General features: G+C 46.2%; 1 protein-coding gene across 7 annotated transcripts in view; it reads left to right on the forward strand.

Annotated features, from left to right (window-relative positions):
- The window catches only part of SEC16A (SEC16 homolog A, endoplasmic reticulum export factor), a 39,303-nt gene extending 22,600 nt beyond the window's left edge, over positions 1-16,703 (forward strand). For 2 of the 7 annotated variants that reach the window (XM_053374793.1, XM_053374792.1), the window contains exons 17-32: positions 36-176; positions 1,022-1,135; positions 1,725-1,932; positions 2,613-2,852; positions 3,988-4,076; positions 5,300-5,353; positions 6,002-6,151; positions 6,286-6,363; positions 6,463-6,519; positions 6,831-6,942; positions 8,093-8,239; positions 9,103-9,197; positions 9,667-9,741; positions 10,767-10,826; positions 13,239-13,301; positions 13,964-16,703. In XM_053374793.1, coding sequence (XP_053230768.1) covers positions 36-176; positions 1,022-1,135; positions 1,725-1,932; positions 2,613-2,852; positions 3,988-4,076; positions 5,300-5,353; positions 6,002-6,151; positions 6,286-6,363; positions 6,463-6,519; positions 6,831-6,942; positions 8,093-8,239; positions 9,103-9,197; positions 9,667-9,741; positions 10,767-10,826; positions 13,239-13,301; positions 13,964-14,032 — 1,752 coding nt within the window. In that variant the 3' untranslated portion in view covers positions 14,033-16,703. Of the gene's footprint in view, positions 1-35; positions 177-1,021; positions 1,136-1,724; positions 1,933-2,612; positions 2,853-3,987; positions 4,077-5,299; positions 5,354-6,001; positions 6,169-6,285; positions 6,364-6,462; positions 6,520-6,830; positions 6,943-8,092; positions 8,240-9,102; positions 9,198-9,666; positions 9,742-10,766; positions 10,827-13,238; positions 13,302-13,963 lie in introns of those variants that run through there. The other 5 variants (XM_053374796.1, XM_053374794.1, XM_053374797.1 and 2 more) reach the window with 5 other exon arrangements.
- The last annotated feature ends 695 nt before the right edge of the window (positions 16,704-17,398 follow it).

Below are 17,398 nucleotides of genomic sequence, written 5' to 3' on the forward strand. Positions count from 1 at the left end.
AAATCACCTAAGATTCAAAATCCTCTTTCTTACAGGTTTTTAAGTTTATCTATGCCTGTCGACTGGCCGAAGTGGGGCTGGCCGCACAGGCCTTCCATTACTGTGAAGTGATTTCCAAAGCCATCCTCAAGAACCCCTGTTACTATTCCCCGGTCCTGATTAGTCAGCTGATCCAGGTACAGTATATTGGGGGTGGGGGGGAGGTTCAACTGCCTTTTTCCAGTGCTGTGTGTCTTGGTTAAGGTAGGCCCCTCTGAACACAACACACAGCCCTCTCCAATGTTTCTATGAGCAGTTAGTCCCTGGATATCTTCAGTGGAGAGGGAAACATAAAGTTAGAAATGACTGCAGTCTGTGCTTGAATGCAGCATATATTCTGGACTTGTCCCAAAACTTAGAACATTCTGGGAAGATACAGCAATGAAAATTTAAGTAATACCTAACTATAATTTACGTATGGATCGTCAGATTTTGCTATTCAGAAATGTTAAAGAAACTGTACTAATAGAGGACAGGGAATTGATGCAACATCTCTTGCCTGCTGCCAGAATTATTATCTGTCATGACTGGGGAGGAAATGAGAACACCATCCATGAGGAATGGATAACTAAAATCTGGGACATAGTTAACATAGTTAAGCTCACATATATAGTGAGAACCAAAGAGGGCAGACTGAAAGATAGTGTCTTCATCAGGAAATGGAGTCTTTTTATAATGTACTGAAGTAATAAGGTACAGGAGAATGTTAACCCATTTCTGTCACTTGAAACTTTGTGATGTTAATTTATTATGTTGAATTTTAGTATGTAAATTTATTCCTACATGTTTAGCTATCCCGTTCTACTTTTGTATTATTTAGTTTTATTTGGCATCCGCTATTATACTTTGTTATGTATTACTATAAATAAATATATGTAAATCTTTAAAAAAGTGGTTGCAGTTGCCTGCCCCAACAGAGCAGTCCCAGAAGCTCCCTTCTCTCTGTCCTCCTTTGACCATTTCCAATGGTTCTGCTTCACAGATCTCCCCTCGGTTGCGGCTCTTTGACCCTCAGATAAGGGAGAAACCTGAGCAGGAATTTTTTGATGAACCTGATTGGTTGGTACAACTTCGAAGCTTAGATGGGCAGATCAAGGTGAGTATGCTGTCCTCCCATAAGTTCAGTGTGTGAGATTCCCAAGCATGTTCATTCAATCAGTGTAGCCCCGCTTTGTGCAGTATAAACAGAAGTGAGCTGAGGGTTTCAGCTGAAAACCTTTCCCTTATTTTTAAAGAGTTGCTTGGAAACATTAGCAGCCTTATACCTCATGTTGGTCAGGAATATTAAGAAACCAAGAAAAAACCAGTGCAGTTTTGAAATCAGTTTTGAAAGGTTCAATCCACCACCTTGATTCAAAATTGCATCCTAGGGTCTCCAGACATAGACCAAAACTTGCTCCTTGATCTCAAGAACCATTGTACAAAAGAAAAAGAACCCTGTCTGTAACCCTGAAGGGATCCATTGCCATTCAGTGTAGACAATATTGAGCTAGATGCTCTCAATGCTTTGACTCCTTGTAAGGCAGCGACCTGTGCTCCTCTCTCTCTGACTAAGGGATGGAGGTCACAGAGGGGTCTTTAACCTAGAAACCTTTTGCAGTGGTGGTCTTGGGCCTAGCAAAGGGAAACATGTAGATATGTCTGTCAGTTGAAAACTGCCATCTTTGATTTTTTTCTTCTCCCAGGAGGGCGGGATCGCTTACAGCGCAGGGAGATCCACACCTCAGCAATATGCCTGCAGCACACCAAGCTCTGAACTGGACCATGTCAGTCAAAGCGAGGGGATGGGGGCTGGTCATGAGATGCTATCCGGCTCTGACAACCCACTCCTGGCCTCTTTGCTTCCTGGCACAGGTCACCCTGTGCAGCCGAGTGTCCAGCTGATGCCTTCCGGTGGGTGTTCCTTGCCATTGTTTCATGGGGTAGGGAGAGGTCAGAGATGGGGCAGGGAGAATAAGAAACAACAGTGAATTGTAGGGTGGGAACCATTTGTCAGCAGTGTCCACTGTTGGAATGTGGTGGTGGGCTCCCCAGGACCCTTTGTGCTCCCAGTTTAAGGCCTTGTTGTGTTTGGTGTTAAGTACATCAGAGGAGCCCTGATGAGTCACTCCAGTGGCCTAACTAGTCCAGCTTCCTGTCCTCACAGTAGCCACCCAGATGGTGCAGTGGGAAGCCCACAAGCAAGAGCCGGATACAGTTGCTCCTTCCAACTGTGAAGGCAGCGCATAGCCATCGTGGCTAGTAGCCACTGCTAGCCTTATCCTCCTCTGTGCCAGTAGTCATCACTTGGTTGGGGATCCAGTTTGCTCTTTTTGGTTATGATGTCTCAAGGCACACAGGCTGCCTGGGTGGAGCTTGTTTCCACAACCCATGCAGTTCATTGATGGTAGGTTTGACCTGCCAGCAGCCACTGAGCTGCTTCTGGCCATGCAAATTGACCCAAATATATTCTCATCCATCAAAGAGGGGTGGAATATTCTTTGCATTGATAGTGAGTTGTTCTGGGCTCCAGTCTGTTGTGGGTTACAAACATCCTAGATGTCCATTTACCTTCTTTGTCACTCCCTCCATAGCTCCCCAGGCCATCCTTGACAGCTCAGTCACTGCGGCACCTTCTTCCCATTCAGAGGTTACTGGCCATACGCCTTTCTACCCTGCGGCTCCTCCTTCTACAGGGCCAGGACCCAGCTATGCCCATGCCTATGGAGCCGAGCAGAACCCTCCATACCCCACGATGGGGATGGTGCCACAAACAGGTCCATCCTCTCAAGCAAATGAGCTTCAGCTGCAGGAGCAGCTCAACCAAGATGCAGGTTTGTCCTGGCATTGTGGCAGGGGCGGGGTGTGACAGAAAGGGGTCTCTCTGCTTTTTTCCATTCTTGGAGAGCTGCACATGTTTCAAAGGTCCCCATCACTTGCTTATGTCCTGCATTGCAAAGTTACAGTCACATTGGGGAGTGCCGTACAATATGGAATGTCCACACCAAAATATCATAAGAACATAAGAAGAAACCAGCCCTTGACCAATGTTCTGAACTGCAGGCCCAAAGAAGGGCTTGTAGGAGTGGTTGGGTGCAGGGACACTAAAGAAGAATGTGAAAAACATCAGAGTGGCCAGTTCTAGAGAAGGTGTAGACTTACAGCAAAGCAGCCTGCCAGTTCTCCTAGCCTTTGCAGATGCAGGATAGACAACATAGCAAGCAGATGGCTTGTCCACACCCAAGCAAACATGCATACATTCTTCATAAACAAAGCAGCATATGTCATTTCACCTGACTAGATGAGGGCATTGATGGTAGATACCCAAGTCTTAAAGATAGTTCCCCTTTCTGGGCTCAGAGCCCAGCACCCCAAGCCTCACAGATAAGGGTAACATCAAAGCATCATTAGCCTCTATAAAAGCAAGTGACTGTAAACATATGTGAGCTCATTGCTGCAACAACTACCAATTAATTGTGGGGTTATCTTGACAGCCATTAATTGTGGGGTTATCTTGACAGCCAAGATGTCTTTAGCAAATCTTCTGAAACAATTCACCTTTGATTCAACACAGCCAGTAGCCCATCTCGTTCAGTATCCTGTTCTCACAGTGGACAGTTAGATGCCTTTGGGGAAACTCTCAAGCAGGATCTGAGCACAGGAACCCTCTCCCCTCCTGTAGTTTCCAGCAACTGATGCTCAGAAGCATGGCTGCCCCCAGCTGTGAATACAGAGCATCGTGGCCACCCTGACTAGTGGCCATTGCTAGCTCTCTCCTCCATGAATTTGTCTAGTCCTCTTTAAAGCATCACCCTCTAGGTTGATGGCCATCACTGCTTCCTGTGAAAGCAAGTTCAGCAAACGTTGAGCTGGTTTATCCATTGATGCAATTTAATGATGCAATCATTCTTGTGCCTCCTTCCAACCCATTGCATACTCATCCTGATCTGTCTTTTATATCTGCCTCAGGAGTGCAAGGCGGCTCCCAGGAGACTCAAGCTTGGAAGGCCAGACCAGAGCCCAGAGAGGATGACTTCTATGGGAAGATGGCAAGCATGGTATCCATCCTGCTCTTACTCTTTTTTTAACATTTTGTTTTGTTGGGAGCACATAATGGCCATTAATTTGGAGCCAAATTCCACCCATGACCCTGTCTGAAAGCTCTGTCCTTCCTTCCTCTCCAGTTTGTAGCTCAGGTTTGTACGAGGGCCAAGCAAAGGGGCATCTGGAGGTCCGCTTCTGGGTTCTGCTTTCGAATCCGTCGCTCGGAAGTGCTGTCCTCCCAGCTAGCTGTGCTGACAATGAGTGTGTGGCCACCCTCATCTGGCACACATAAAAGGGTTGTACCCAACGTTAACCCGATACTCGGAGGAGACCCAGTGAAATTAATGGGACATGACTGATTTAGGCTTATTCATTTCAGTGAGTGTACACTGAGAAATTTTTTTGTTGTGTACAGCCCAGAAAAAAAAGGGTCTGGTATTGAAGGCGTGCTGTGAATCCCCACCCTTGTTTGTGTGTGCTGTGTGCATGCTCAGACGCCAGGGGCATGCTGAAGCAGAAGGCGAGGTGGCTCATTGGTAGAGTGCCTGCTTTGAATGCAGAAGGACACAGGTTCAGTCCCTAACAGCATCTCCAGGTAGGGATGGGAAGGACTCCCTGCCTGAAACCCTGGAGACAACACTGAGCTGGATGGACTTGGTATAAGGCAGCTTCTCATGTTCCTAAGACCGTTTGTTTGGCAGAGTAGCCCCCTCTGTTTTAGGTGTGTGGGCCAGATTTTCTGGACACCCCCCCCCCCAGGATAACCTAATCCTCCTTTCCACACAGTCATACTGAAGAGTGGCCAAGAGCAGAGGAGCCAGGTGGTCAAGGGGGGAGTCCAGTCAAGACCTGCTACAGGCGTGGAGCTCCTATAGTCTTCTGGATATTGCTGAACTGTTGTTATAAACATTAATTACCCGCCCTTCACCCTAAGGTCCTTGGGTGGGTTGCAACTTTAAAACACAATATTAAAAGCAGTTTAAAACAACTGAAAACTTGCAACTCCCATCATCACACCTGCCACATTTGCTGGGGCTAATGGGAGTTGTAGTTCAGCAATTTCCAGAGGGCCAAAGGCTCCCCACTCCCAACCTGTTGTATCAGGCTCACCATACAGCCTTTGCCTTCCCACTTAACAAGCTCAACTTGTGGCTGAAGAATGTGCTGGTCTGACTCTGCATCCGCTGTTAGTAGGTTGGCTTAGCTTGCTTGTTGATGTACTGGCTTTGTGTCTAAGCAGGGCTCGGGCCGACGATCCAGATCCACCTCCCAGTCTTCTTCAGTTCACATGGTATGCCATGCGCAGACTCCCTACCTCTGTCACTCTGTCTGTCTGTCTGTCTGTCTGTCTTTCATTCCTCCCTTTTAAAAAAACATCTCACTCTTTCTTCACACCTCCATGCTGCATTGGAACTTTTTCTCTGCCCTGATGAACCTTGGGTTGTGTCCAACTAAGTTCTACTCAAGAGTAGACCCACTGAAACTGACGAACCAAAGTTAACAAAGCTGATCAACCAAAGTTAGTCAACATCCATCCATCCATCCATCCATCCATCTACAGTGGTACCTCGGGTTACAAACACCTCGGGTTACAAACACTTCGGGTTACAGACTCCACTAACCCGGAAGTAGTACCTCGGGTTAAGAACTTTGCCCCAGGATGAGAACAGAACTCATGCAGCGGTGCAGCAGCAGTGGGAGGCCCCATTAGCTAAAGTGGTACCTCAGGTTAAGAACAGTTTCAGGTTAAGAATGGACCTCCAGAACAAATTAAGTTCGTAACCAGAGGTACCACTGTATTTCAGCGGATCTGCTCTTGAGTCAGACTAACAGGGGACCCAGACTAACAGGGGACCCACAACACCTCTTGGCACCTGCTGAAGCTTCCTTCTCTTTTGGGGTTGTAATGTTATCCTGGTTCCTTTTGTAACAATTGCAGGGCTTCGGGGTGCGATCCCGGACCACCTCAGAATCCTCTGTGCACTCTGTTGGGCGCGAGAGGCGGAACTCTGCAGCCAAGCAGCCCTCCCCGCCCCCACCGCCCATCCCAGAAGGGAAGCCAAGCAAAAAAGAGCCTGAGCCTCGGAAGGTAGGCCAGCATTCAAGGTAAAAGTAGCAGCTTCATCTCTGCCCCCAGCTTTTCCAATTGGCTGGGTTTGTTGGGGGCGGGGCCATTGTCTTCACCCTCTTGCAAGACTTACCTTTCTTTTCTTTTCCCTGCAGAGTGGAGCAACGTGGCTTGGCTGGCTGATGGGGAAAGGCAAGAACGAAGCTCACCTCCCTGATGATAAGAACAAATCGGTAGGTCTACCCTGAATCCCAGTGGTTGTGAGTCCTTAACTGAACATCTGCACAGCCTGCCTGGTTTGCCTCCTAACCAGTTCCTATGTGTTCTCCTAGATTGTCTGGGATGAAAAGAAACAGCGGTGGGTCAACTTGGATGAACCGGAGGAAGAGGTAAATACTGGGCAGAGCTGCAGTTCCCAGAGTTCCCTGTAAAAGAGGGATTGGCTGTTCAACCATTTTGGAAGCTGTAGCTTTGTGAGGGGTCTAAGGGGGTCTCCCAGCAACCCTTGGCACCCTGAATGAATTCGCAAAATTATTCAGGAGAAGCCGTGACTGTCCAAAGTGGTATCACAGTGCATGATGTGAATGTGACAGATAGTCTGGGGTCAAGCAAAGAGCAGAGTTTAGTTCATTTCCTTTCCAATGCACCTGCCCCAGGAGGTGGCCTTGGTTTCAAGGGTCTGTTTTCCTCCTACTTCCAGAGCAAGCCACCACCTCCACCTCCTTCAGGGTTCCCTCAGGTCCCTCAAGCAGTTTCCTCTGGATCAGGAGGACCTCCCAACAGCTCCGTAAACATGTTCTCCAGGAAAGCAGGTAACTGTTCAGGTGTGAGCTGTGTTCTGGGCATTAATAGCATGTACAATAGACATGTTTGTTTGTTTCGGTCCTTGGCAGAGGATTCCATCTTTGCCAGTCATTACAGATGCAAGAAGCTGTATGTCAGGTCTGTTACCCTTACGCAAAATTATGTGCGAAACAAATAATTACGAGGCAGGGATTAGGCAGAGAAGTGTGTGTGTGTAATTATTATTTGACAACTATTAACAATAACCCACAGAACTACAGTATTTCCTATTTAAAATGCCTTGCATACCTCAAAACCTACTTGAATCTGCTCTCAGAGTAGGCAGTTACTTTCCTGACAATAATGTATAAGGGGCAACCAGCTTTCCCAGATTTTATTTCCATATTCAATTGCAATTCTTGCTCTTGGATAAGCAGTTATTTTTTGCCATTATGACCAAAAGCCAGGTTTTAAAAAACAACAACAACAAAAAACTTTGTTAGTTGTTTTTTCAATATAAAGTGAGTAGTTTTAAAAACAGTTTAAAACAACAACACAGGAATTGAAAGTAATACAGCAAAGGTGGCTTCCTAACATCAAGGGGCAGGGAGTTCCACAGGGTAGGTGCTGCCACACTGAAGAATTGGTTCTTTGCAAGTGTGGAATGACCATTACGTGGCTATTCTGCTGGCACGTGTTGTTCTCCGCACTTCACACTCCCAGCATTAGTGAGCTTGAATCCAGCTGTCCTGCTTAGAGTAACTGAAAATTCATTTATTTAATTTATATGCCACCTTTTCCTCCAAGGAGCTCAAGGCAGTGTATATAGTTCTCTTCCTTCTCTGTTTTAATCCTTACTACATTAGATTGATAGGTAGTGACTGTGACCCACGGTCACACCTACTGGGCTTTATAGCCAAGTGGGGATTCAAACCCTAGTCTCTCCCAGGCCCTAATCCAACACTTGTTACATCATGCTGGCTCTCTGTGAATGAATGGACCTAAGTTAATAATGTCCATTAGTTTTAATGGGTTTGCTTGGACCCTTGCTAATGTGATTATGACTATTTTTGGAGGGTGCTCTTGCTTCCTGGTTGCCCTCACCCACCCACTCCCTGATCTCTACCTTCAGACTCCATCACTGCATGGTGATAAGCTTTCCTCCTTGCCTCTTTCCAGCAGGAAGCAGAGCCCGGTATGTCGACATCCTGAACCCTGGTGGGGCCAAGTCACCCAGTGGTGGTGCTGCGCCCCCTGCTCCATCAGACCTCTTTGCTCCCCTGGCCCCCATGCCCATCGCAGCAAACCTCTTCGTCCCAAACTCAGGTGAGTCGAGCCTGGAGAGGCCTCTCCCTGTCATGAGTTTTCACAGACTTCATGGGAACTGCCATTTGGTGGGTGGATTCGCCAGCAGCTATAAGTATTTCTTGCTCTCTTTAGGTGTCTTTGGTTTTATAATAATAATTTTAAAAAGTGGGATTTGAAGGTTGAACTAGATGACCCTTGGGGTTCCCTTCCAGCCCTACAATTCTCTGGTTCTTCCTTGAAATTTGAAATTTCCTTTACCAGTTGACTTGATGTTTGAACAGCCAGCACTAGAGAATATATTCCCTGATTGATCAATAGATCTAAAAGAGTAAAAGCCAAGGTGCTAAATAAACATGAGTTTCTACAACATAAAAATGAAAATACTAAAAAACATGTTTAGAGTAGAGTATACAATATGAAGCAAACAATCTTTTACGGCTTCGTAACTCTGAAATGTCGACACTGTGTAGAACAACAGCAATTAGTCTCCCCACCCCCACCCCTAATCACTTTAGAGGGTGAAACTTTTTATCGCAGACAGCTGTTTTCTGGCAAATCATGGAAAGCTCTAAAGTGCAGAGGTGGCAAATTTGTTTCCCTCCAAACAACGTTGGACTCAAACTCTCATCAGCCCCTGAGTCAGCATGGCTGATAATCATGGGTGATGGGAGTTGTAGTCCAGCAGCAGGTGGAAGGTCTACTTGCTAGTCCCACCTACTCTCAGGGGCAAAGAGGAGTTATCCTTTGCTTGTGGTCTTTTCTCCTTGGAAAATGGGCTGCTCAGTCTTGGCCTCTCCCATGCGCACTTTTGGGTGCAACCACCCTGTCTGAAGAAATACAAAGCTTGTTTTGTGTACTAACTTGGGATCTCTCTCCTGCAGTTCCAGAGGATCAGCTGCCTTTGGAGGAGAAAGGGGCGGGAGGGCAGCTGATGCCAGGAAGCCAGAGCAACCCTGGAGTGGCTGCAGAACCCTCAGTAAGTTGGATTTGCAGTGTTAACATGTTCTCAGAGAATATTAAGACTGCCTGTGGCTACTAACTTGATGGATATGTTCTGCCTCCAATGCTGGAGGGGCAGTGTGCCTCTGAATCAGACCACACATGTGGGGGCAGTGCTGCTGTTGTGCTCAGGTCCTTCCTGTGGCATAATAGGCATCTGGTTTGCCACTGGGAGAACAGGAGGCTGGACCAGATGGGCCCGCTTTGGCCTGATCCAGCATGTCGCTTATAAGTCTTTAGGAGGTTACACAACCCTTGTTGGGGACTGATATGGATTTGTCCCATAGCAGGATTTCTGTTTTAAGAAAAGAATTTCGTAAAATACCTATTTTTTTCAAAAGCCTTTTGATCTTTGGATTGTTGGTAGCATTTTGCTGGGCCTTTAGGGTCCCATTCCCTGGTTTGTTCTGCCACCTAATTCTGCTTCTTTGTTTTTCTCCCTGGAGTACTTAAATTCTGCCGTGTTGCCACCTGGCTCTGAGCTCCCTCCCTCCAACCCAGAGGACTCCCAGCCTGGAGAGGTAGGTCTGCATGGCCAAATGGGTGGGTGGGGGGACCTCTACAGGCAAGTCCTAAACCCTTAGATAAAGGGACAGCAGCAGCAGGTAACTGAGTCATGAGCAGATTTGCCCCTGAAGTTTCGTGTTACCTCCAAAATCAGAACCAGGAGTAGTTGGCAGAGGCTTTTCAGATCTGTTTTGGCATTTGGAGGTAGTCATCTTCTGAAATCCAGTTGCTGGAAATGACAGGAAGGGAGAGTGTTCTTGTGCTCAAATCCTGCTCTTGAACTTCTCTTTGGGGCATCTGGGTGGCCACTGTGTGAACAGGAGGCTGGACTAAATGCCACACTTTTGGTCTGTTCCAGCAGGCTGTTCTTTCAGGCTGGGCAGGGGGTGGGCGTGGGGGGTGCTAATTGAGCAGGTCTCTGCATAAAAGAACAGAGGAGTCTGCCTTATCATTGGCTCAGTATTGTCTACACTGACTGGCAGTGACTCTCCAGGGTTTTCATACAAGGAGGGACATTTCCAGCCCTGCCAGGAGAGGCCATGGGGGCCTGTACCTGGGACCTTCTGCATGAAAAGCAGTTGCTCTGCCATTGAGCTGTGGCCTTTCCCCACAGGAAGGAGGTTGTGGCGGAAGTTTCTTTTTTTATGTGAAAAGGCAGGGTGGTAGATTCTCCTCTTTCCCCCTCTGTGCATGTGTGTGGTTTATCATATTAAATGCCATGCAGATGCATAACCGTAACCCCACTAGATTTACAAATTGTAGGCAGGCACCATTACCAGCTGCATCTTGGGTGTGTTTAACCAAAGAAGTTACTCTCCTGCCCTTTTATTTTTTATTTCTGCAATTTAAGCTAACTTACCTCCTTTTGTAATTCATATCATTTAACCATTGGTGCTGGAAGGTCCTTTCTCCACCCCATTTATTGAAAATAGGAGAACAGAGAGCTTGAGGCAGAAGCCTGCATGATGACTTTTTGATTCCCTTTTTTTGTGTGTGTTGTTGTGTGTGTGTGTATGTGTGTGTTTTTGCTGTTTTGTAGCTTTCGCGCTCTAGCTCAATGAGCTCATTATCACGTGAAGTAAGCCAGCATTTTAATCAGGTACATTTGGCTGGCCATCCTTCCTTAACCCTGGCTCTCTCCCTCTTTGAGTTCTCTCCTCATCCTCCCTACCCTCCATCTCCCCCCCCCCCTTTTATGTTTGCTTTACTTTTTAATACACATCTTCTCCTACCTGCATTTCATGGGACTAACATGAGGCCACAAAGATGAAGTATTCCTCCTTGCCTTTAGAGAGTCGCAGTTGTGATCCAAGTTTAGCTGGGCTCCTTCCTCTCTTAGTAACCCTTCCCTTTGAGAATTTTGACTGCATTGGACATTCCACCTCTTTCTGTGGGGGACGGACACAACTTACTTAGTCTTTGCTGAAAGAAATAACTCAGGACTGAGAGCTGGATTTATTCCAGTCCTCAAAATATGGTGGTGACCCCCCCCCCATATTTATTTGTTGGAATTCTTGGACCAGCCTTCCCCAACCAGAAGCGTTGAACTACAGCTTAAAGGGAAGGCTGATTTAGACAGTGTTTGATATGAATATTCAGGGCATTGTACTTCAAACAGGAAAAGCATAAAGATAAACATGATGAATCTTTAAAGCTTAACACAAAGAACATTGAAACCAATGCAACAAAGACTCAAGAGCAGCATTGAAGAACCCAGCAAATTAAACTCTCCTCATGTCAAACACTCAGATATGAGTTTTTACTGCCCTTCAAATACTATTGCAGTGGCTTCCTCTAACCTTGGTGCCTTCCAGAAGTTGCTGGACTACAACTTCCATGGTCCCTAACAGTGGGTGGGCGTGATGGCAGTTGTAGTCCTACAACCTCTGAAGGGGAGTTAGCACCATAATGCTGAAGGCTATTGTACAAGGGGAGTGATACTTGGGGACCTGGAACACGCGCCATCCCCAAGTGGACATGTTGCTGTTCTGCTTAAAAATAATTCTCTCTCTCTGGAAGTCCTTGATCCCCTGGGCAAAAGAAGGAATGTGGCAGACCAAGGTTTTTACAGCCACTGCATGGTGGTGCATCAGATGTACCAAAAGCACTCTGGTCTCTGTGTGATGCTTTGCAGGGGAGGTGTTTACCTGAGGAGAGCCAGGCTGGAGGTTCTGCCCACAGGGCCAAGACGTCACTAGCTGCCTCTTGTGTGGTGGTTTGTTTCGAAAATTTATAAACAGAACAGGCACTGTTACAGGTGCCACATAATACCCATTATTCATTTGTAAGAACTTGGATCTCCTAGTCAGGTAGCACCAATGCACTTTGGAACCCCCTGCCTATTGATGTCAGACCTTTCCTGTACTCTTTTCAGCACTTGCTAAAACATTCTTGTTTAGATGAGCCTGCCCAGATGTTTAGAAAGTTGATGCTAGTTTTAATCTGTTTTTAGTCTACTGCTATTTTTATATTTTTGAAATTCCTAAATCGTTACTGTAAATTCTTCTTAGTGTCAATTTTATTCTTTTGTTTTATTTAATTTTTGGTAAACCACTTTGAGGTTTTCCTTTTGGATGTGAGGGCACGATCTGGCTGCGACATCTGTCACCCCATTGGTCACCAGCGTTTTCTTTCTACATTTGAGAGGTGTATAATTTTTATGAAACAAGCAAACGGGTCTGGATAGTCTTGCTGAAGCAGAAAAGTTTTCAGCAGGTGTCTAAAGCAAGAGGGCACCTTCCTAACACCAATAAGCAGGGAGTTCCAGAGTTCCTACCACACTAAAAGACTGAATTTTCACAAATGTGGAATGGACGCTGTGGTGCTTCTAACAGCGCAATTTCTGGAGATCGAAATGATCTGATAATAGATCTGTCTGGGTTAAGGCCTTTTACATTTGGAGGAGCCTCCAAAGCAGGTTTTCTTCATCTGGGCCTCTTAGCCTTTAAAATGCAAGGAGTGCAGAAGTCTTTCCCCCAGCTCTGTGAGGGAGAAGCCAAATGCTTCTTATACTTTCGTGGGGGTGGGGGGCTCCTCTGATAACATGAATTGGGGCGAGTCCACCATGCGGTTCTCAAGCAAGGCATAAAGCTCACTAATGCAGGTTGCTGGCTGGTGCTTCCTCAAGCAACTGGCCACCATTAACCCCTTCTGCTCTTCCTCCCGCATGCCCCAAGCAAGCAAGTCATTTTGGGTCTGTGCATGTGCCTTGGTTTGGCGATGACCCTGCACCCTGCTGCTGCTGTTGACAATGTGGGAAACTTCTTGAAGCGCTGGGGGGGGGGAGGGCCAAGAATGCGTGGGTTTAGTTCCTTTTGTGTGTGTGTCTTGTGTGTTTCCATCCATGTATAACAACAAACTTCTGTTGCTCTACACCTACTTGGGGGCGCTGGCGGTGTTATGCAACCTCTTCCTTCCATCTGTCAAGTGCACAAAATGAACTTGGTAAGAAACGGTGATGCCTCTTTTTGTTTGCATCTCACTAATGGAAAGCTCTCCTTCTCCACTGCAGCCACCTTCAGGAGGACCCCCAGCCGGCACAGTCCAGTTTTACAACCCTTCCCAGTTTGTGCAGGTAACGTTGTTCATTCCTGGAAACACACAAAAAACACATGTACATGCCCCCTGGTAAGGGAGATCCTCCCTCTTCTGCCCATTCTACAGATGGGAGTTATGAGGGTCACAGGGGAGTTGTTGCAAAAACATCCCGTAATTTACATCCTGAGCAAAGCCTATATTCTTTTGGGGGTGGGGTGAGTAAATGGTCAAGAGCAGGGAGTGGCGGGAAACCTTTGGGCCTCCAGGTGTTGCTGGACTACAGCTTGCCTAAGTTGGCTTGGCAAATTATCCCTAGGTGTTGTGAGTTGGTGTCCTGCAACATTTGGAGGAACCACTGACCAGGAGACGTTTCTTTGTGTCTCACCTCAGCCCACAGGTTTGCTTGGGGGATGCTTTTGCAAAAGCCTTTCAGCTTTGGGGATTCAGGTTGATTTGGCACAGAATTCCAGATGCTTTGCATTTTGAGTTTATCTATTCAACTTGGAGTCAAAGGGAAGTAGTGTTCCCATACATTTATGAAAATGTCCCTGGTATGACCTGCCCTGAGACAAACGAGTATAGGGCGCTGTACAAATTTAATAAATAAATAAAATGTTCTGTTTGTGGGTTGTTGATTTTTTTCTTCTCTTGTGTAGGTAGAAATTGGATTCAGCTTTGTTTTTTCTTGTCTTTTTCCAGTCTGCTGCAGCTTCAGGAAACTCAAGACATGGCAGAATTGGACAGAGAAAATACCCCACCTTAAAATAGCACCCAGCAAGTCTGTCACCTGGGCCGTCACACATGAATTTACAAAGAATTTCTCAAAATCCCATGCCACGTACAGAATCTGTCCTCTCTCATATTGAGGGGAAGATTTGTTTTGGTGGCTTTTCCCACTGAGACTCTTGACTTGCATCAGTCATCAAATGCACCCCGTTACGTAAAAGCCAGCTGGAGTGTTCTAACTCCAGAGAGAGACAAATCCCCAGTAATGAAATGGCTACTCTCTGCTGCAAGAATCAAAAGAGAGGTGTGGAGAGGGCTGTCCTCCCCCCACCCTTTGGCTGACTTTGATTGGAATCCATATATTCTTCAGTGGTTTCTGAATGCTTTAGGAAAGGGGAGCTCTTTCCCAATATTTAGGGGGATATTTGTCACCTTTAACACTGCAGTTTGTGGCCTTACAGGGATTGGGGCACAGTTTTATGCATATAAAACCACCAGCCTGCATTTGTTGCTTATCCTGAAGCATTTAAGAGATATTTGGCTGGGATTTTTCTTGACATATTGACCTTTCTCCCACAATACACCTCCTCCCTTTGAGTGGGAGGCAGGAAACATAGCTCATCCAAATAGATATATGTATAATGAATTAAAAAAGGAAAAAGGAAAACTGTGATTTGTAATTAAAAATTAATTGGAAGTGGATTTTCTCTAGTATGTATGTAGTTTGTGTTTAGGCTCCTTCTGCAGCCACTGTATAGTTAAAAAAACAAACAACTCCCAGAAGCTCTTTATATCGTAGATGATGCTCTCCTCTCTCTGGCGATTCCTCTTGAAGTGCAATATATCTCTCTCTTTCTCTCTCTCTCAAACTCTTGGTTATAAATCTCTAAATTAATGCAGTAATGGTTTAAAGGTTGTTGTTCTTTAAGTGAGGGAGGGTCTTTCTCTTACTTCATGATCAGAATCACTGTGGTATTCTAATAAATCAAGCAGATTTTGATTTAGCCAACCTTCCCTTTGAAGTAGGCCACACTCACACCCTCTTAAGCTTGACAGAACCCCAACAGGAGGGAGACTTAAATATTTATTTATGTGCTGGGTTAAGATTTGCTCTGGTAGTGATGGAGCCAATTCACTCACCCACCACAACCAATCATGCTGAAGAGATGAAAGAGATGTTTAGTTGGAGGCACTGTTATGCAGTGGTTCAGCTCCTTCCTCCTGCATCATGTCCAGAAAGGAGTGGGAAGTGAATGGACTCCTGGGCACTCACTTGTGGGGTGCCTCAGGTTTCTGTCCTCTCTCCCCCATGCTTTTTCACACTGAAACCACTGGTAGAGATCATCAGGGGGTTTGAGCTAGATGTTCACCATATGTGGATGATACCCAGCTTTACCTCCTGTTTAAATCAGAACGAATGAAGGTGGTAAACATACTATGCGGGTGTCCAGAGGCAGTTGGGGGATGGATGGCAGCTAATGGATTGAGGTTGAATTTTCACAAGACAGATGTACTGTTTCTGGGGGACAGAGGGTGGGCAGGTGCAGGGAATTCCCTGGTTCTGAATGGGGTAACTGGACTCCTTAGACCAGGTGTGCAGCCTGGGAGTCATTTTGGACTCACTGCTGTCCATTGAGGCATAGATCAACACTGTCCAGGGCAGCTGTCTTATCAACTCCATCTGGTACACAGGCTGAGACCCTATCTGCCTGCACACTGTCTCGCCAGAGTGGTACATGCTCTGGTTTTCTCCCGCTTGGACTACTGCAATGTGCTGTATGTGGGGCTACCTTTGAAGGTGATTCAGAAGCTACAACTAATCCAGAATACGGCTGCCAGACTGGTGATGGGGAGCAGCTTCTGGGGCCATATAACACTGGTCCCAAATTATATCTACATTGGCTCCCAGTACGTTTCCAAGCACAATTCAAAGTGTTGGTGCTTTAAAGCCCTAAACGGCTTTGTCCCTGCATACCTGAAGGAGCATCTCCACTTCCATCATTCAGCCCAGACACTGAGATCCAGCTCTGAGGGCTTTCTGGTGGTTTCCTCACTGCGAGAAGTGAGGTTGGAGGGAACCAGGAAGAGGGCCTTCTCAGCAGTGGCACCCTCCCTCTGGAATGCTCTTCCATCAGATGTCAAAGAAATAAACAATTATCTGACTTTTAGACGACTTCTGAAGGCTGCCCTCTATAGGGAATTTTAAATGTTTGATCTTAATTGTGTTTTAATTTGTTGGAAGCCACCCAGAGTGGCTGGGGTAACCCAGTCAGATGGGCAGCATATAAATAAATCATGATGATTATTACTGATTTATTAATATTGACTGGAGTGTTTATGGGTTAAATCCACATATTTGGAATCTGGAAAGCCTTAAATATGTGATGAAGGGATTACTTGTGTTCAGGAGGAATTGTTAACGATCCACATTCAAGAGCCCTGGACTTTTTGCTGACAGTGTGATGATGGCTGCTTCTTTTTTTACCTTCCAAGTCTTCTCAAATACTTGTGCCCCACTGGCCATTCTGCCCTTTTTGTGCAGCTGTCTCTGATTCTGTGTCTTTTCATGTGGACCCGCCAAAACATGTTCTCAGCTCAAGAGGTTTTCCTTGGCACAGAGAGCCTTCTCCCTGTCCTCTCTAAATGTTAGAATCAACACACTGTACATTCTTTAAAAAATAAAATATTTTGTGCTCTGAAGCACGTTTCACAATTTACTTGGCTTGTGGTTATTGGGGGTTCACGCAGAAGAATTGGGGTTCTCAAAATATATCTCTTTCAAAGGGGAGGGGCTGGTCACAACAACAGAAGACCCTACCGTGCGCCACAGTAGAACCATAGGCATCTCCCCCTCAGCACCATGTTTTAAATAATGCTAATAAAAAAGCTGGAAAACTAGGATTGCCGTCTGCTCAGAGCAGACCTACAGAAATCAATACACTGCTGTTAGTCGTGTCCAATCAGGTTCAGTGGGTCTGCTCTTAGTAGAAGCTAACAGTGGACACAGCCAGCTGGAGCTTGTGGCTCCTTCTCAGCCTTACCTAGCTCACAGGGTCATTGTGAAGATTGAAGTGGGAGAGTTGGAACATGAAATATACTCATAGTAAATGAGTAAAACTCTGAATTTGAGAGGAGCAGGGGGAGAGCTGTGGTCCTTCAGGTGTTATTGGACTACAACTCCCATCATGCCTGGCCATTGGATGTGTTCTCAGGGGCTGATGGGAGTTTGAGTCCAGTAATCCCAGGAGGGCCACAGAGGTGCTCCTGCTTTTAAAGTCTTTCAGCCCACGGCTACAGTATGGGACTAATGTAGGGATCCCTCACACAATGTACCACGGACACTTTTAACGGTTTTCAACCTGTGGGTCCCCAGATGTTGTTAGACTACAACTCCCATCATCCCTGAGC

Source organism: Podarcis raffonei, chromosome Z (genome assembly GCF_027172205.1).
Source record: "Podarcis raffonei isolate rPodRaf1 chromosome Z, rPodRaf1.pri, whole genome shotgun sequence".
In the NCBI taxonomy this organism is placed as follows: Eukaryota; Metazoa; Chordata; class Lepidosauria; order Squamata; family Lacertidae; genus Podarcis; species Podarcis raffonei.